Source organism: Lucilia sericata, unplaced genomic scaffold (assembly GCF_015586225.1).
Source record: "Lucilia sericata isolate MDLA Ls3-8-SP2 unplaced genomic scaffold, ASM1558622v1 Contig000327F_arrow, whole genome shotgun sequence".
NCBI classification, from domain to species: Eukaryota; Metazoa; Arthropoda; class Insecta; order Diptera; family Calliphoridae; genus Lucilia; species Lucilia sericata.
In genome coordinates, this window is record NW_023994348.1 from 98,847 (window position 1) to 120,404 (window position 21,558).

General features: G+C 29.0%; 1 protein-coding gene across 1 annotated transcript in view; it reads left to right on the forward strand.

Moving 5' to 3' along the window:
- The window catches only part of LOC119603705, a 139,995-nt gene that overhangs the window by 36,288 nt on the left and 82,149 nt on the right, over positions 1 to 21,558 (forward strand). The window contains exon 5 of the mRNA XM_037955834.1: positions 332 to 529. Within this exon, the coding sequence (XP_037811762.1) occupies positions 332 to 529 (198 nt within the window). The remainder of the gene's footprint in view (positions 1 to 331; positions 530 to 21,558) is intronic.

Genomic DNA, 21,558 nt, shown 5'->3' on the forward strand with positions numbered 1-21,558 from the left:
ACAGAAACAACATAATCAATAACATTCTCAATACCAAACAGATAATAAATACGTGCTGTGAAATCGTAAATCATTTTCAACAAAATGACAGTTAAAACTATAAGATGAAAAACTGTACACAAAACTATCAATACTTCAAACTCAAAATACAATATACACGTTAAAATACATTCATACTCCTCGTACTTACATACATACAACATCCGTGCCTTACAACATGCAACCAAATAGTTTTACGCTCCATTAACAAACGACAGTCATGCAATTTTATTTGAAAATGTATATTTTATTAAAGTAAAACAACCAAAAATGCGTAATTTAAATACCACAGGTACTACAACAAAAACAATGGATCAGCCTCAAAAACAAGAGCAACAACATAATCATCATCATCCACATCAGGAACAATATAGTGGCAATGCAAGCAGTAGCGGTCCACATATGGCCGTTGACGTGATTTTACTACCAACATCTGTTATTAATCGTTCATTTGATAATGTTTCGCCTCGTCCATATATTTCGATAGAAGGTACGTTTTCCAAAATTTATATCAACAAACCAACAAAACTAAATATGAATGTGATTCTCTCTACGTATTTAAACAAAACTAAATGTTGATGCATAAATATCCTGTCAAAAATCTAAGTGTATGTGTATAATGTATGTTAGTATACATGTATTCGTGTGTTTGCCTAAGTGACTACCACTAAATTTATGAATAACCGGATGTGATCTTTGACTTTTGTTCCTGCTATTGCTGTGTACATGTACATACATACATAGTTATATAAATGTAAAGTTGTTATTATGTATTTTGACATTTTGTATGAATTCGAAATTTTGTTTCTCGGAAATCAGTTTACGCATAATTAGTTTATTTGTATGAAGGTTTAGTTATTTATTAACGTGTCCTGTTTAATTTATGAATTTACATAGCTAATAAGTTAAACTAATAATATGTAGTGATGTAGCATTTAAAATAAATGTTTAGAGAATGTATACCGAATTAGCATATTTTCTTAACAACAGTTTTCAAAGAAAACCTACATGATGGATAAAATTTGTAGTTCAGTTCTAGTTCAGTTCTAGTTCAGTTCTAGTTCAGTTCTAGTTCAGTTCTAGTTCAGTTCTAGTTCAGTTCTAGTTCAGTTATAGTTCAGTTCTAGTTTCAGTTCTAGTTCAGTTCTAGTTCAGTTCTAGTTCAGTTCTAGTTCAGTTCTAGTTCAGTTCTAGTTCAGTTCTAGTTCAGTTCTAGTTCAGTTCTAGTAGTCAGTTCAGTTCAGTTCTAGTTCAGTTCTAGTTCAGTTCTAGTTCATTTTCTAGTTCAGTTGTTCAGTTCTAGTTCAGTTCTAGTTCAGTTCTAGTTCAGTTCTAGTTCAGTTCTAGTTCAGTTCTAGTTCAGTTCTAGTTCAGTTCTAGTTCAGTTCTAGTTCAGTTCTAGTTCAGTTCTAGTTCAGTTCTAGTTCAGTTCTAGTTCAGTTCTAGTTCAGTTCTAGTTCAGTTCTAGTTCAGTTCTAGTTCAGTTCTAGTTCAGTTCTAGTTCAGTTCTAGTTCAGTTCTAGTTCAGTTCTAGTTCAGTTCTAGTTCAGTTCTAGTTCAGTTCTAGTTCAGTTCTAGTTCAGTTCTAGTTCAGTTCTAGTTCAGTTCTAGTTCAGTTCTAGTTCAGTTCTAGTTCAGTTCTAGTTCAGTTCTAGTTCAGTTCTAGTTCAGTTCTAGTTCAGTTCTAGTTCAGTTCTAGTTCAGTTCTAGTTCAGTTCTAGTTCAGTTCTAGTTCAGTTCTAGTTCAGTTCTAGTTCAGTTCTAGTTCAGTTCTAGTTCAGTTCTAGTTCAGTTCTAGTTCAGTTCTAGTTCAGTTCTAGTTCAGTTCTAGTTCAGTTCTAGTGCAGTTCTAGTGCAGTTCTAGTGCAGTTCTAGTTCAGTTCTAGTTCAGTTCTAGTTCAGTTCTAGTTCAGTTCTAGTTCAGTTCTAGTTCAGTTCTAGTTCAGTTCTAGTTCAGTTCTAGTTCAGTTCTAGTTCAGTTCTAGTTCAGTTCTAGTTCAGTTCTAGTTCAGTTCTAGTTCAGTTCTAGTTCAGTTCTAGTTCAGTTCTAGTTCAGTTCTAGTTCAGTTCTAGTTCAGTTCTAGTTCAGTTCTAGTTCAGTTCTAGTTCAGTTCTAGTTCAGTTCTAGTTCAGTTCTAGTTCTAGTTCAGTTCTAGTTCAGTTCAGTTTTCAGTTCTAGTTCAGTTCTAGTTCAGTTCTAGTTCAGTTCTAGTTCATTCAGTTCAGTTCTAGTTCAGTTCTAGTTCAGTTCTAGTTCAGTTCTAGTTCAGTTCTAGTTCAGTTCTAGTTCAGTTCTAGTTCAGTTCTAGTTCAGTTCTAGTTCAGTTCTAGTTCAGTTCTAGTTCAGTTCTAGTTCAGTTCTAGTTCAGTTCTAGTTCAGTTCTAGTTCAGTTTAAGTTCAGTTCTAGTTCAGTTCTAGTTCAGTTCTAGTTCAGTTCTAGTTCAGTTCTAGTTCAGTTCTAGTTCAGTTCTAGTTCAGTTCTAGTTCAGTTCTAGTTCAGTTCTAGTTCAGTTCTAGTTCAGTTCTAGTTCAGTTCTAGTTCAGTTCTAGTTCAGTTTAGTTCAGTTCTAGTTCAGTTCTAGTTCAGTTCTAGTTCAGTTCTAGTTCAGTTCTAGTTCAGTTCTAGTTCAGTTCTAGTTCAGTTCTAGTTCAGTTCTAGTTCAGTTCTAGTTCAGTTCTAGTTCAGTTCTAGTTCAGTTCTAGTTCAGTTCTAGTTCAGTTCTAGTTCAGTTCTAGTTCAGTTCTAGTTCAGTTCTAGTTCAGTTCTAGTTCAGTTCTAGTTCAGTTCTAGTTCAGTTCTAGTTCAGTTCTAGTTCAGTTCTAGTTCAGTTCTAGTTCAGTTCTAGTTCAGTTCTAGTTCAGTTCTAGTTCAGTTCTAGTTCAGTTCTAGTTCAGTTCTAGTTCAGTTCTAGTTCAGTTCTAGTTCAGTTCTAGTTCAGTTCTAGTTCAGTTCTAGCTCAGTTCTAGTTCAGTTCTGAACTAGAACAATCTCTTTGTTGATTTATCAATTAACCAAACATTAGAAAACTTATTGAACATATAATATTGACAAATTACTAAGCCTATTTCACTTAAAACAATTAAAAAAATACTTTACAATAGAAATCTTCATCAAAAAACATTTTTGTAACAAAAACCCAATCTATTAAAATATTATACACTCAATTTAGATATTATCTAGAAATTGAAAAAAGAAATCTATAAAATTTTAATTTGTTTCCTTTACTTTCAATCATTGTCGAATCTTTCTCTTACAACAAATTTGTTGCTTAAAATATTTATAAAAACATACAAAAACAATAAGAGGAAATATTTTTGTCTGAATTCTTAAAATTTATACAATTGTCAATCTTTATATTATTTTTTGTAAACACTTGTATGAATAGATTTATCTTTTGTAACCTTATTGGAATGTTTGTCAAATTCTTTTTAAAATAAATTTAATAAAAATTTAAGTATTTTTCAATTATTTAAATAAAACTAGTTAAGTAAAAACATAAAAGTGGACTTATTCAATTTATATTTTTTAAATAAACTTTAAAAATAAAATTCATTTGAAATATAAGTGATTTATTTATATTAACTTTATTCTTCATTTGTGTGATTTGTTAAAGGAAAATATTTTATTGCATAAAGAAAGATTTGTTGTCGTTTTAGTGCAAAAACATGATAAGTCAAAATTTATTTAGGATTTTTTCTAAACATAAATTAATATGTTTTTAATATATATTGGTTATGACATAACATTCTCCTATGTCAAAATCTTAGTCCAAACAAACGAGTCAAAGTAACTCTTTGACTTATGTACATATATATACAAAATGTTGAAACTTGCCATTTGGATTAACAATTCCTTAATCATAAAAATCGCTCCTGAATTATATGAAAAATTTATTTAGTACAGTTTTAATATTATAACATTTTTATTATAGTACTTAATTTTGAAAAAAAACTACTTAAATAAAATACTAATATCTTTAAACAAATACTTTCTGTAAAACAAAGGACTTGTAATTCAATAAAACAAATGTACTAAAGAAAAGGAAACTAGATGAATTTGTAGAAATATACAATAGATTTAAATTTTATTTATTAAAAAAACACTCCTTTAATACTAAAATAAGAAGAAATTTTAAAAGAATATATGACATTAACGCCGTTACTGAACTAGAACTGAACTAGAACTGAACTAGAACTGAACTAGAACTGAACTAGAACTGAACTAGAACTGAACTAGAACTGAACTAGAACTGAACTAGAACTGAACTAGAACTGAACTAGAACTGAACTAGAACTGAACTAGAACTGAACTAGAACTGAACTAGAACTGAACTAGAACTGAACTAGAACTGAACTAGAACTGAACTAGAACTGAACTAGAACTGAACTAGAACTGAACTAGAACTGAACTAGAACTGAACTAGAACTGAACTAGAACTGAACTAGAACTGAACTAGAACTGAACTAGAACTGAACTAGAACTGAACTAGAACTGAACTAGAACTAGAACTGAACTAGAACTGAACTAGAACTGAACTAGAACTGAACTAGAACTGAACTAGAACTGAACTAGAACTGAACTAGAACTGAACTAGAACTGAACTAGAACTGAACTAGAAATGAACTAGAAATGAACTAGAACTGAACTAGAACTGAACTAGAACTGAACTAGAACTGAACTAGAACTGAACTAGAACTGACTAGAACTGAACTAGAACTGAACTAGAACTGAACTAGAACTGAACTAGAACTGAACTAGAACTGAACTAGAACTGAACTAGAACTGAACTAGAACTGAACTAGAACTGAACTAGAACTGAACTAGAACTGAACTAGAACTGAACTATAACTGAACTAGCAATACACTTCCCAATATAACGTTTTCGGAATAGGTATCTAAAAATATTTTGCCTTCAGTGATTTATTTAAAAAGTATGATTTTCGTATTTTTTGCCATTATTTCTTATGTAAACTAACCTTATACACCATGACTTCAAAACAATTCAAAACTTTAATTAATTACAAACAAAAACAGCAATCCCCAAACTCATACCAACATTTTTCAAATAAACCGTCATTTGTCATATTTTCAAACCAACAAGCACTTTATTAGTAACTTCGCTAAAGCAGTAGCTTTTCTATAGCTAAATTTCGAAAAAATATTAATACCTAGAAGATTAAAATTTATTGTTAATACAAAAGCCGCTTAATTTTTTAGTTTTTTATGGAAAAAAAAAAAAAACAACAAAGAAAAGGAACCTGTATAATATATAGTTTAATACAAAAAACTTTTATTAATTATGTGAGCTATTTTTTCTCTTCTTTTGTATCCTATGTAATTTTTGAGTCTTTTACTAACAAATTATTAAGTCATGCATTCATACCCGTGTTTGCATAAAGAAACATTTTGTATCATTTTATTTTAATAGATGGTTACAAAAGAAAAAGATTGTTGTGAATAGAGAAAAAAGAAAAATAAAAACAACAACAACAACAAACCCCAACACATAGACACAGATGAAAAATGCAAAATTTTATTAATAAAGAATATAAAAAGTAATTTACGCCTTGATAATAAAAAATATAAAAAAAAGGAAAAGACGAATCAACAGCGAGCAGCAAGCATGAAATGTATAATATTAATAATAGCAACAACTACAACAAACAACATAAAGACAGATAGAAAGAAAGAAAAACGGAAACACCACCCACCTACAAGTATACTTCGATGTATGAAGTATTAAGGATACGAATAGATAGTCTAATGTTTACGTATACATAAATACTTATTTACATGTACGTTATATATGTGCGTCATATGGTGTGTGTGTATATGAATGTAGAAGTTATTGTATGCTAGTTTTAACCCTCTAAATATGTGAAGGAATGAAGTGTCTTAAAATAGATTTTATAAAAAGGATTTTTTTCTTAGAATAAAACTTAAAAAAACTATTTAATTTAATTTCAATAAACCTTTAATTTTTTTTGAAAATTATCTTAGTTTTTAGACGGTTAACTTTTATAATTTCTGTTACAATCATTTACCATTTTACAGTTAATATAACAAATATGTTGCAAGATTGTTATATTTGCCACATACGTGTAGAAGAATGAAGGTCTTGATTACAATCCATTAGATGAATATGTTGAGCAAAAGAAAAAAATTAATGAAACAATAGATTTTTAAAAATAAAAAACAATATAGAAAAGATTGTTTTGCACCGATACAGTAGCAGAACGAAATTTGTATTTAAATATTTAATTGAATTTCCTGCTGACGAGGGTAGAATACAAATTTTCACTGGTACCAAATTGACACCAAACTGTTTTTAATTTTTCAATACCATCCGTTGTCAAAGTATACACATACGTACGACAACACTATATAATGTTGACAACATTGCAACAATTCGTTGTCGAAATCTAAATTTTATACACATCCGTTGTCTAAATGTTAACAAACGTGTTAGCTCACTATTGACAAACAATCCGTTAAAAAACGTGAGTTTGCCACGTTTTTTAACAGTTAAACGACGGATGTGTTAAAAACGTTGCGTTGGTGCCTCGGTGTTACTTTTGCAAAAAAGTGATAATTTTCTCAGGATCATATCTTGCAATCCTTCGAAATTTTGATTAACTCTTTGAGGCAAAGTTGTAGCTCTTGCCATAAAGAACAAACATTGTGAACATATGAAATCAATAAACTTCATCTTCACTTATTCATTTCAAGTGGAAGTTTTACATTGTGTTGCTTTTATTAACGACACCTGTACGTATACGTGTTAAGTATTAACTGATATTAGAAATATTAAGTATACGTATAGTAGTATATTTAGTAGAGGAAAAAAATCGATTTTTTATTTTTTTTTTTGCGATTTTTATCTTGAAGATGAAATTGAACGTCTATAATTTCCCCGAAGATGTGGGACCTCTGTGTCATTTTTGCAAAAAAAAGTGATCATTTTCTCAGGCTCATATCTTGCAAACCGTTTGAGATTTTGAATTGCTCTTTGAGGCAAAGTTGTAGCTCTTGTCATAAAGAACATATGAAATCAAAAAACTTCATCTTCACTTTTTCATTTCAAGTGGAAAGTTGTACATTGTGAAATTGCACAGCTTTTTTAACGACACCTGTACGTATACGTGTTAATTATTTAGTGATATTACAAATATTAAGTATACGTATAGTACTTAGTATATTTAGCAGGGAAAAAATCGTTTTTTGATGAAATTGAACGTCTATAATTTCCCAGAAGATTTGGTCCCTCTGCTCATATCTTGCAAACCGTTCGAAATTTTGATTTACTCTCTGAGGCAAAGTTGTAGCTCTTGACATAAAGAACAATATATGTTTATATTCCTTCTCGTTGCACTGTGTTATTCTATGTATATACAGTTTATTTAACATACAAGTCTATTTCACTTATTTATGCATTTAACTGTAAATTTATATATTGTTTAATACAACTTCCGTTCCATACAAAAGGGACATTAAAATTTCATTAGCATGTAATGTTAATTAATTTCATCCCGTTCATTATAATACTCGTACGCAACTTTATTTAACGTTTATTTTTAGTTATTATAATGAATTTACTCTTCCATCTTGGGCGTTTGTCTGTCTGTCTGCCTACTAACATTTTCTTTATATCTTTCATCATAATAATATTAAAGACCGTCAGTTTCTTTACTTACGTTTTACCAAAAGGGAGAGTAATGGTAGTTAACATCCCAGGGTGTTGGTTGTTTGGCATGTATGTCGCTTAAGCTGCGTTTTTGTTGTTGGCATTGTGTTCATTATTTTTTCCTATATTAAATATACAATATCCGTATTTAATAACTCCATAAAAAAAGACGGCAAACGTTTGTTGCTTTTTTCTTAACTTTTTTTTTTTTGCCATTTTTGCTCATTTCTTGCGTTTCATCTTGCCATCCAGTCATAGAGTAGAGTATTTTACGACAGTATTTCTAGGCTTATTATAAAATATTATCGTTACATTATCATTACTCTTTACTGCTGTTCATAATACATCCAATATAATAAACATTACAATCTTATTGTATACACACACACACATATCTTTTAACTTTATCCTGCAACAACAAAACTGATGGTAAAGAATTTTCCAACAGTTTTTTTTTTTTAATTTTAATTTACGTTTGTTGTTCATTTAAATTATAAAACGGCGTTGCCGGAAATACGTGCAAAAGAGAGAGAGTGTGTGTGTGAGGCACATTTTAAACTGAAATTTTAGATTATGACTTTAATGAAGATTTTTTGCTGTAGATAATTGAAATTAACAAGATTTATTCAATGTCAAGGAAATGAGGTAACGATTAGATTCATGACCTCCCCCCACCTTGTTGTTTTGTAAGGCAATTAAAATAAAGCGTTTGAAATAAATTGAAAAATGTGTTAGATATTTTATTAGCTGGAATGATAATAACAATAATTGTAGATAGATTTTTTTTTAGATTATATTACTATTAAAATTTTGTATTTCTTTAAGGTTATAAAATTGTTGTATTTCCTGTTAAATATTAATAATATTTAATTCAACAAAAAGTTTTAGTTTTTTATAAAATTTTGTTCCTTTTTAAATTTCTTACTTTAATTTATTTAATTATTAAATTTATAAAATTTTCTTTAATTTTAGGTAAGCATTTTGGAAACTTTCTTTGAATGAATAAATCTAATTTAAATTTTAGTAAGTATTTTGTATTAATATAAGAAAAGAGGAGCACTTTCTAGGGAACTGTTAACGTAGTTTCCATAAAATTTTAATATTGAAACTGAAATTTTTGAACTAGCTTAATCTGTAGTTGATTGCCTCTTTAAGACCTTTCCAATGATATAGAAAACATAAACTTAAGTAATTACATTAGATATCTGTACCACTGCCATTTTTTTCAATTTCACTTCTTGTGCACATTGGTCATTAATACGACCTAGTTTCGAAGAACAAGATTTCTATAACTGTTAAATTAAATTAATATTTGTATTGTTAAAAATAATAATTTCTCAGTTTTCTACACACATTTCTATATATTTATCTATATAGAATATAGTTCCTAAAAGTATACTACTCTTTTAAAGATAAAAATTGAATATTAAAGAAATAAAAATAAAATACATACATACATACATTCCAAGCAAAATATAAACTCATAAACGGCAGTACCGAATTAAACGATTCCAACCAAACAAACCCAAATTGGAATAATCTGAAAAGTGTGTCCCACATTTCTTTAAAGCACAAAGTAATTATCAAGCCTTTTATCTGAACAGAATTTTCAAAACTATAATGCTTAAAAAACTTAAATTTTCTTAATTAAATGTTGATTTGTTGAACAACTTGTTTGGCCTATTAACTGTAGTGTAACATCTAGTCTACTTTAAATGTCACATTTAGTTTTTCTTAAATAGAGATATATTATATGTATATATTATACGCCTGATATTGTTCTTGCTATTTAAACAAAGTTAAATGGTAAGAAACCAAACTTACAAAAGCAAATAAAAAATACGAACAATAAAAACAACAACGGAAAAGATAGAAAATAGTAAAACTATTTTGAACAAGTGCAAAAACTGCATACATACACACAAATACATACACACTCACTTTCGTATATTAAAAATGTTGGCAAGTATTTAAGAATCCAAACAAAAGCAACAACAAAAGCAAAATGTTAAAAACATTGAAATAAAAACACAATAGAATGAGGAAACAAAAAATAGAGGAAGAGTAAACAAGTACAAATACAAGCATATAACATTACCCAGCAGTTCTGGAGGCATATAGCCAACGAATGATAGAGATTTCGTTACTCTGATTATCTGTGAGAAAGAAACATTTCTTTAAAACAAACAGATATTTTTAAAAGTCTACAATCTTACAACTGTCATTCAGAAGTGTCTTAAGCGTTTACAATAATAAGATGAAAATTCGGCATAAATGTATTTTGTTTTTGTAGAATGTGCAATATCTATTAAATTATTATCTAGAAATGGATTAAACATATACTACCAAACGATTCAAATTCTTAAGAAAGTTTTCTCTTCTGTGTAAAGTGTATACAATCTTCCAACTATCATCCAGAAGTGACTTAAACGTAAACATCTAGAAAATCTAATTTGTCATTATGCCTGACTATCTGACAATTTGAACTCTGGTCCGACTATGTGTGCTCTCATCCAACTATTATCCTTATATCTGCAAGAGTTTTAACTTCCAAATGTTTGATGGGTGACTCTATATTAGTTTACCTGTGATATGTTAAGTAAACAATTATGTATTCTTTGTTTTACAAAAGAGAAAGATCCAATTGGTTGCAATTGTGTACTTAAAAATCTACAGGATATTTTACAAGTTTGTTTGTATGTATTTATGTCTAGATGTTAGTTAGAGCGTAGTATAGAGCACAACAAAACTAAATATTATTAGCCATAATTTATGGATTTTTATTATGATTTCAAAAGATTTATGAAGCCAGTATTATTTAGGTTTTTTTTTGCTCTTCGTAGGTACAATAATGTTAAATGAACGACTATAATAAATTCTCAAAACTTGATTTTAATTTCATTTATAGGATTTTTTTACTGTTGTTGTTCTTGTAGTTTTCATAATTAATTAACGCAAAGAATTGAAATTGAATTTAACGAAATGGCTCACATATTGTTTAAATTAGTTCGGAAATAAAATGTATTGGGGGAAAACATAATAGGGAACTAGAAATAGTGGGCGTGGCACCTTCCATACAAATTAAATACTAAAATCTGCGTATCTGGAAAACTGAACAGTTGTTCAGACTATAGACTAGACTAGAGACTAGACTATAGACTAGACTATAGATTAGACTATAGACTAGACTATAGACTAGACTATAGACAGACTATAGATTAGACTATAGACTACTAGACTAGACTATAGACTAGACTATAGACTAGACTATAGACTAGACTATAGACTAGACTATAGACCTAGACTATAGACTAGACTATAGACCTAAGCTATAGACTAGACTATAGACTAGACTATAGACTAGACTATAGACTAGACTATATACTAGACTATAGACTATACTATAGACTAGACTATAGACTAGACTAGACTAGACTATAGACTAGACTATAGACTAAGACTATAGACTAGACTATAGACTAGACTATAGACTAGACTATAGACTAGACTATAGACTAGACTAATAGACTAGACTATAGACTAGACTATAGACTAGACTATAGACTAGACTATAGACTAGACTATAGACTAGACTATAGACTAGACTATAGACTAGACTATAGACTAGACTATAGACTAGACTATAGACTAGACTTATAGACTAGACTATAGACTAGACTATAGACTAGACTATAGACTAGACTATAGACTAGACCTATAGACTAGACTATAGACTAGACTATAGACTAGACTATAGACTAGACTATAGACTAGACTATAGACTAGACTATAGACTAGACTATAGACTAGACTATAGACTAGACTATAGACTAGACTATAGACTAGACTATAGACTAGACTATAGACTAGACTATAGACTAGACTATAGACTAGACTATAGACTAGACTATAATAGACTAGACTATAGACTAGACTATAGACTAGACTATAGACTAGACTATAGACTAGACTATAGACTAGACTATAGACTAGACTATAGACTAGACTATAGACTAGACTATAGACTAGACTATAGACTAGACTATAGACTAGACTATAGACTAGACTATAGACTAGACTATAGACTAGACTATAGACTAGACTATAGACTAGACTATAGACTAGACTATAGACTAGACTATAGACTAGACTATAGACTAGACTATAGACTAGACTATAGACTAGACTATAGACTAGACTATAGACTAGACTATAGACTTGACTATAGACTAGACTATAGACTAGACTATAGACTAGACTATAGACTAGACATAGACTAGACTATAGACTAGACTATAGACTAGACTATAGACTAGACTATAGACTAGACTATAGACTAGACTATAGACTAGACTATAGACTAGACTATAGACTAGACTATAGACTAGACTATAGACTAGACTATAGACTAAACTATAGACTAGACTATAGACTAGACTATAGACTAGACTATAGACTAGACTATAGACTACTATAGACTAGACTATAGACTAGACTATAGACTAGACTATAGACTAGACTATAGACTAGACTATAGACTAGACTATAGACTAGACTATAGACTAGACTATAGACTAGACTATAGACTAGACTATAGACTAGACTATAGACTAGACTATAGACTAGACTATAGACTAGACTATAGACTAGACTATAGACTAGACTTAGACTAGACTATAGACTAGACTATAGACTAGACTATAGACTAGACTATAGACTAGACTATAGACTAGACTATAGACTAGACTATAGACTAGACTATAGACTAGACTATAGACTACTAGAGACTAGACTATAGACTAGACTATAGACTAGACTATAGACTAGACTATAGACTAAGATACTAGACTATAGACTAGACTATAGACTAGACTATAGACTAGACTATAGACTAGACTATAGACTAGACTATAGACTAGACTATAGACTAGACTATAGACTACTATAGACTAGACTATAGACTAGACTATAGACTAGACTATAGACTAGACTATAGACTAGACTATAGACTAGACTATGACTAGACTATAGACTAGACTATAGACTAGACATAAGACTAGACTATAGACTAGACTATGACTAGACTATAGACTAGACTATCAGACTAGACTATAGAGACTCTAGACTATATAGACTAGACTATAGACTAGACTATAGACTAACTATAGACTAGACTATGAGACCTAGAACTATAGACTAGACTATAGACCTAGATCTACAGACTAGACTATAGACTAGACTATAGACTAGACTATATGATTAAGTACAAAAATTAGCTTATCTAGAAACCTTACCAGCAAGTATAACCTTGAATTAAATATGAAAAGTAGGATAGGAGATAATATGACCGATCTGTCAGTAAATGTGGCGTGGTACTTCTTATGCAACTGATTGAGAAACATTTCCTTGGCAATCATTAATAGCAATTTCATGTCTGACCTTACCTTTTGGAAGATTTTTCAGCATCTTTAAAATAAATTGTTTATATATTATACATATGTTTTTAATATTTATTACACACCTACGTATGTGTTTTTAAATTATTCGAAAAAAAAAAAATTAAATCTATTTATAAAAATTCCCACCAAAAGCTTTATATTTTTGGATGCTTTTAAAATTCTCAGACGATATAAATATCCGACTATCTTTCAGCAAATAAAATTTGTTCTTTATCATTTCTTTCACATATTGAATAATTTTATCAATCAGCTGACACTATTTCAAAATCAAAATTAATTTTTCTTTGGAAGTTTTACAAAGAATTTACTCAATAATTTTCTTCAACACTTAAATTGTAAGAAAATTGTTAATCATACTCTTCTCGTCTGTCTGTCTTTTAAAGGAAAAAACACATTTCATTGAATTCAGTTGTATTTATCATTGAAATACTTAAATAGCAATCCTTATAGCTAAGTGTAAAAAATATGCATCAAATATTGTATTTTTTGTTAATAATAATTTTTTTTTTTTATTTTGTACCCTCAAAATTTTCGAGCGTGTGCACAATGTTATAATAAAATTTATTGTAAAATAATTTTTTTAATACATATACCTACTTATAAGTTTGATATAAAAAATTTCTGCAATATATTCTATTAGACAGATCCAAAAACAATAGGAAAAAATGCTAAAAATTTTAATTTGATCTACACTATTTTAAAGAAAAAAATGTTTATTCGTTTAAGATCGTGTCGTGATCATGCCTAATGTTCATTCGTTAAACATCATTGAACGCACTGTTGTTTATTTTCGGTGCGGTTTTGTTCAGCCTTCAAATATCTAAGAAAATACATACATCTAATTTCTATTTTTCTTTCGAAATTATACAAATATTTGATTAACATTTCATTAATGAGAAAAAAATAATTTTTATAAAATTGCATTCAATATTGGGTTGGTGTTCACCTGTGCACAATAAAAATTATTAGAAATGTTTCTATAAAAATAGTGTTATTAATAGATCGGAATTTATACATCTATCATGCTAAATCGTTGGTTTACATTTGGAAATTTATTAATTCGGTTCTAGTTCAGTTCTAGTTTTAGTTCAGTTCTAGTTCAGTTCTAGTTCAGTTCTAGTTCAGTTCTAGTTCAGTTCTAGTTCAGTTCTAGTTCAGTTCTAGTTCAGTTCTAGTTCAGTTCTAGTTCAGTTCTAGTTCAGTTCTAGTTCAGTTCTAGTTCAGTTCTAGTTCAGTTCTAGTTCAGTTCTAGTTCAGTTCTAGTTCAGTTCTAGTTCAGTTCTAGTTCAGTTCTAGTTCAGTTCTAGTTCAGTTCTAGTTCAGTTCTAGTTCAGTTCTAGTTCAGTTCTAGTTCAGTTCTAGTTCAGTTCTAGTTCAGTTCTAGTTCAGTTCTAGTTCAGTTCTAGTTCAGTTCTAGTTCAGTTCTAGTTCAGTTCTAGTTCAGTTCTAGTTCAGTTCTAGTTCAGTTCTAGTTCAGTTCTAGTTCAGTTCTAGTTCAGTTCTAGTTCAGTTCTAGTTCAGTTCTAGTTCAGTTCTAGTTCAGTTCTAGTTCAGTTCTAGTTCAGTTCTAGTTCAGTTTAGTTCAGTTCTAGTTCAGTTCTAGTTCAGTTCTAGTTCAGTTCTAGTTCAGTTCTAGTTCAGTTCCAGTTCAGTTCTAGTTCAGTTCTAGTTCAGTTCTAGTTCATTGTTCAGTTAGTTCAGTTCTAGTTCAGTTCTAGTTCAGTTCTAGTTCAGTTCTAGTTCAGTTCTAGTTCAGTTCTAGTTCAGTTCTAGTTCAGTTCTAGTTCAGTTCTAGTTCAGTTCTAGTTCAGTTCTAGTTCAGTTCTAGTTCAGTTCTAGTTCAGTTCTAGTTCAGTTCTAGTTCAGTTCTAGTTCAGTTCTAGTTCAGTTCTAGTTCAGTTCTAGTTCAGTTCTAGTTCAGTTCTAGTTCAGTTCTAGTTCAGTTTAGTTCAGTTCTAGTTCAGTTCTAGTTCAGTTCTAGTTCAGTTCTAGTTCAGTTCTAGTTGTCTAGTTCAGTTCTAGTTCAGTTCTAGTTCAGTTCTAGTTCAGTTCTAGTTCAGTTCTAGTTCAGTTCTAGTTCAGTTCTAGTTCAGTTCTAGTTCAGTTCTAGTTCAGTTCTAGTTCAGTTCTAGTTCAGTTCTAGTTCAGTTCTAGTTCAGTTCTAGTTCAGTTCTAGTTCAGTTCTAGTTCAGTTCTAGTTCAGTTCTAGTTCAGTTCTAGTTCAGTTCTAGTTCAGTTCTAGTTCAGTTCTAGTTTCAGTTCTAGTTCAGTTCTAGTTCAGTTCTAGTTCAGTTCTAGTTCAGTTCTAGTTCAGTTCTAGTTCAGTTCTAGTTCAGTTCTAGTTCAGTTCTAGTTCAGTTCTAGTTCAGTTCTAGTTCAGTTCTAGTCAGTTCTAGTTCATTTCTAGTTCAGTTCTAGTTCAGTTCTAGTTATTCTATTTCAGTTCTAGTTAAGTTCTATTCTTCCAGGTTATGTTCAGTTCTAGTTCAGTTCTAGTTCAGTTCTAGTTCAGTTCTAGTTCAGTTATAGTTCATTCTAGTTCAGTTCTAGTTTCAGTTCTAGTTCAGTTTTTCTAGTTCTAGTTCAGTTATAAGAAGTTCGAAAAATATCTTTTCTTAAAAAAATAGTGAATTTTTTACATATATTTATTCTATTTATTTTTAGAAAGACCAAACATTTTTTATTTATTTTATTGTCCTAACCGTTGAAAACTGCTTCCTAGTGATATTAGTTTCTGTTATAAATTAATATTTCTCTACTAAACAAAATTACAAAATGCACTCAAGAATTCCTATCAATTAATATTTTCCTGTAGATATTAATTTAATAACCCAAATTTTAATTTCAAAAACATAATATAAACTTTAACGTATGAACATAAAATATTGTGTTTTATAATAAACTGAAATATTTAAAATTAAATGAGTTTATTTAAAATGCATACAAGTAATTACATAAATTTAAATAATGTTACAAGTATAACAAATTTAAGTACTAAATATTTTTAGATATATTATAGGAAATGTTTACGTCTGTGTAAATATTTAGCAAAACACAGACATTAAGTCATTTAACTAAAAAGAAAATTTCAGGAATGTATGTATAAGAAGCAACAAAAAAATGATTGATGCTAAACAAAATGACTAAGATTTGTTAAACAAAATTGCAAGACAAAAAATAAATCTAATCAAAACATACAATTATTTAACATATAAATAACTAATGACGTGATATTACAATATTAAAATCAAATCTATAAAATTCTCATGCAACATAGCACATAATGTTTGTATATGACTGCAAGAAAAAAAAATGATTGAATATCTTTTGAATGTTTTTGGCTAAAACATGTCACCTAAACACTATTGACTAATTTGTCTTAGATTTAGTGGCTACAACTAATAATATAAGCATTTTGTATTTTTGTAACCGAAAAAAAAGAAAACTCTATTATAAAAGCTATCTATGTTGGTCATCGTTCAAATATGAATTGGTCATGTTGTTAGTCACTTTTACCTGTTGAGTAAATGCCAAAAATAATTTCACTCATACAATATGAGTGGACTGGCCACATGAAAGAAAAGTCAAGAAGACAAAAGACTTAGTTTTTCTTTGTTGTTCATTTTTTGATTTCATTGTTTTTCATATTATTGTTATTTTGGCATTGAACTCTAGACATGAAGGCGATTGTTAATTAAATTTTACAAGAAATAAATAAACGAGGCAACAAATTAAAGGGTTTAAAAATAAATATTTCTCGAAAGTTTCTATAAAATGAGACAAATTTTATAGAAAAAAAAGAAAAAGGATTTCCATAATAGTAAATAATTTTAGGAAAGTTTTCTTAACACAAATGAATTTTCCTAAAATATTCGTAAGAAAAGGAGAAAATTATTAAGATAAAATCATATAATGAAAAGTTTCCAAAAAAAATATATTATAAAAAGAAAAATTATGAAACAGTTAACTGTAAAAAGAGAAATTTCTGAATATTTTTTAAGAAGAGAGAAATTTCCTAAAAAATGTGTTTTTCCAAAAAAGTTCGTTTTTATTTTCCGAAAATTTTCTACCAAAAGAGAAATTTTCAAAATTTTCCATAGAATAGAGACATTTTAGAAAACTTGTTATAGAAAAGAGAAATGTTGTGTTCAGTTCTAGTTCAGTTTTAGTTCAGTTCTAGTTCAGTTCTAGTTCATGTTCTAGTTCAGTTCTAGTTCAGTTCTAGTTCAGTTCTAGTTCAGTTCTAGTTCAGTTCTAGTTCAGTTCTAGTTCAGTTCTAGTTCAGGTCTAGTTCAGTTCTAGTTCAGTTCTAGTTCAGTTCTAGTTCAGTTTATTCAGTTCTAAGTTCGTTCTAGTTCAGTTCTAGTTCAGTCTCAGTTCTAGTTCAGTTCTAGTTCAGTTCTAGTTCAGTTTAGTTCAGTTCTAGTTCAGTTCTAGTTCAGTTCTAGTTCAGTTCTAGTTCAGTTCTAGTTCAGTTCTAGTTCAGTTCTAGTTCAGTTCTAGTTCAGTTCTAGTTCAGTTCTAGTTCAGTTCTAGTTCAGTTCTAGTTCAGTTCTAGTTCAGTTCTAGTTCAGTTCTAGTTCAGTTTAGTTCAGTTCTAGTTCAGTTCTAGTTCAGTTCTAGTTCAGTTCTAGTTCAGTTCTAGTTCAGTTCTAGTTCAGTTCTAGTTCAGTTCAATTCTAGTTCAGTTCTAGTTCAGTTCTAGTTCAGTTCTAGTTCAGTTCTAGTTCAGTTCTAGTTCAGTTCTAGTTCAGTTCTAGTTCAGTTCTAGTTCAGTTCTAGTTCAGTTCTAGTTCAGATCTAGTTCAGTTCTAGTTCAGTTCTAGTTCAGTTCTAGTTCAGTTCTAGTTCAGTTCTAGTTCAGTTCTAGTTCAGTTCATTCTAGTTCAGTTCTAGTTCAGTTCTAGTTCAGTTCTAGTTCAGTTCTAGTTCAGTTCTAGTTCAGTTCTAGTTCAGTTCTAGTTCAGTTCTAGTTCAGTTCTAGTTCAGTTCTAGTTCAGTTCTAGTTCAGTTCTAGTTCAGTTCTAGTTCAGTTCTAGTTCAGTTCTAGTTCAGTTCTAGTTCAGTTCTAGTTCAGTTCTAGTTCAGTTCTAGTTCAGTTCTAGTTCAGTTCTAGTTCAGTTCTAGTTCAGTTCTAGTTCAGTTCTAGTTCAGTTCTAGTTCAGTTCTAGTTCAGTTCTAGTTAGTTCTAGTTCAGTCTAGTTCAGTTCTAGTTCAGTTCTAGTTCAGTTCTAGTTCAGTTCTAGTTCAGTTCTAGTTCATTCTAGTTCAGTTCTAGTTCAGTTCTAGTCAGTTCTAGTTCAGTTCTAGTTCAGTTCTAGTTCAGTTCTAGTTCAGTTCTAGTTCAGTTCTAGTTCAGTTCTAGTTCAGTTCTAGTTCAGTTCTAGTTCAGTTTCTAGTTCAGTTCTAGTTCAGTTCTAGTTCAGTTCTAGTTCAGTTCTAGTTCAGTTCTAGTTCAGTTCTAGTTCAGTTCTAGTTCAGTTCTAGTTCAGTTCTAGTTCAGTTCTAGTTCAGTTCTAGTCAGTTCTAGTTCAGTTCTAGTTCAGTTCTAGTCAGTTCTAGTTCAGTTCTAGTTCAGTTCTAGTTCAGTTCTAGTTCAGTTCTAGTTCAGTTCTAGTTCAGTTCTAGTTCAGTTCTAGTTCAGTTCTAGTTCAGTTCTAGTTCAGTTCTAGTTCAGTTCTAGTTCAGTTCTAGTTCAGTTCTAGTTCAGTTCTAGTTCAGTTCTAGTTCAGTTCTAGTTCAGTTCTAGTTCAGTTCTAGTTCAGTTCTAGTTCAGTTCTAGTTCAGTTCTAGTTCAGTTCTAGTTCAGTTCTAGTTCAGTTCTAGTTCAGTTCTAGTTCAGTTCTAGTTCAAAAAATTCTATATAGAATAAAATATTCAAAAGATTCTATATAGAATAAAGAAAATTTCCAAAAAATTTCTATAGGAGATAAACTTTTCGCAAAATTTTATATAAAAGAGAAATTATCGCGAAACTGTCTATAGAAAAGGTAATTTTCAAAGATATCTCATTACTTAGAACATTAAAAAAATATCTTTTTAAAGAACATTTTCGATAATTTTAGAAATTTAAATGAAATTTTAACTAATTTTTTAAACAAATATTTGTTGCGACCTTTCAAATAAAAACTAGCAAAAACTTTTGGCAACTTTAAACTATATTAACAAAATACTAGATGATAATTATTTTCACTTAAATTTAGATTAAGAAGACCATAATAAATTGTTGCCATACTAAAAGTTATATACATAATTAAATTTCATTATATCTTAAGTATAATTTCGGTTGTTAATATTTTTTTTTCTACTCCATAACAATCCAATTAAAATTCAACTAAAAACTTCTTACGTTACAGAAGTATTTTTTGCGCTGCACAAAGAAAGACACACAAATAGACATAAATATTTACAAGTATAATTATTCTCATTTTATGTCTTTAACTTAAAATGATGCTATTTTAAGAAGATTCCGAATGCTCATACTAATGACAGCTCATTTAGCTTTTAAGTACTATAAAGGGTTTTGAATTATCGGAAGTTATTTGAAAAAAGCCTGGCAGTTTCTCGGAAGCAAATTTTGGAATTTTTAATTGAAAATCTTTTCCGAACACCCTTTTTGATTGAAATGTTTAAAAATATTATTAAATTTCATTAACATATAAAATTTGTTTATAACATTGTAAAATATACATACAAACAAACTTGCATAAAATTAACTCATCTAGACTGTCGTAATTTTTATTCAACTTTAAGCCTAAAACTTACATTAATAAAAAATATATACAAATTGTTGTAATTTTGCCACTTTAAAGCAGAGTTATGATAAAATGTTTATGTTTACTTTTGCCGTCAGAAATGTAAAATAAAGACCAAGAAGTAGAAGTTGAAAATAAAAAGTAAATGACTTTAGGTTATATATAAGTAGATGTCTAAGAAAAATCTATGAAAATATTTATGTTGAAATAAAAATGTTCCTTTAACAAAAGCAGCCAAGACATCAACAACTCTTAATATTTTATGCAATAATATAAAAAAGCAATAATAACAATAATATAGTTTAGTAGATAGCTAAGTACCACCACCACCACAACTATTTACAATGAGTACTACTACAGCAGCCACTAACTCTTAAAACAGAGTCATAACTACAGCAACTATAGCCACTACAACTACTTGTACTGCTGCTATTTAATGATTATGATTAAGAGATGTTATTTTGTGTGCTGATTGCGTCGCCATTACTAAGGACCACAACAGCATTTCCATAGGATATCGTAATGATGTTGATGCATAAATATAATTATGAAAATAAGATGTACTTAAAACTTAAATATAAAAAAAAATTATGCAAAAAGTTATACAAATAAAGTTGTATACTTGTTTAGTTTAAATTGCAATAAAAAACTTTTTAAAATGTTTCTTCTTTTCATAGAAATTTTTCAACATTTTCTATTTCCATATTTCTATTTCACTTTTTATAAAAAAATTTTTGAAATTCTCTTTTTAAACAAGGTTAGTAAATTTTCTCTTTACTATAAAAAAATTACGGAAAATTTCTCTTTCTTAAAGAAAGTTTCAGAAACGTTGTCAACATTGCAACAATTCGTTGTCGCAATCTAAATTTTATGCACATCCTTTGTCTAAAAGTTTACAAACGTGGAAAGTTCAAAATCCATTATAAAAAGTGATTTTTTTCTTATAGAAAACTTTTATAAATTGCTCTTACTTTTTAAAAATTTCAATTTTCTAAATATTTAAAAAATTTTCCAAAACTTTCTCTTTTCTATAGAAAGTGGTCATTTTTATAGTAAACTTCTCGAAAATTTTTCTTTTTATAAAAAATTTCCGCAAAATTTCTCTTTTTATAGAAAATTTTCGGAAAATTTCTTTTTTTATAGAAAATTCTGGGAAAATTTCTCCTTTTATAGAAAATTCTCGGAAAATTTCTCCTTTTATAGAAAGTTCTCGGAAAATTTCTCTTTTTATAAAAAATTTTCGGAAAATTTCTCTTTTTATAGAAAATACTCGGAAAACTTCTCTTTTTTATAGAAATTTTCGGAAAATTTTTGTTTTTATAGAAAATTCTCGGAAATTTTTTCTTTTTAAAGAAAATACTCGGATAATATCTCTTTTTATAGAAAATTTTTCTTTTTTATAGAAAATTTTCGGAAATTTTTCTCTTTTTAAAGAAAATACTCGGATAATTTTTCTTCTTTAAAGAAAATTTTCACAAAAATTTCTTTATTTTATAGAAAAATTTCGAAAAACTTCTCTTTTTTATAGAAAATTTTCGGAAAATTTCTTCTTTTATAGAAAATTCTCGAAAAATTTCTCTTTTTATGAAAATTTCTCTTTTTAGAAAAAATTCTCATGA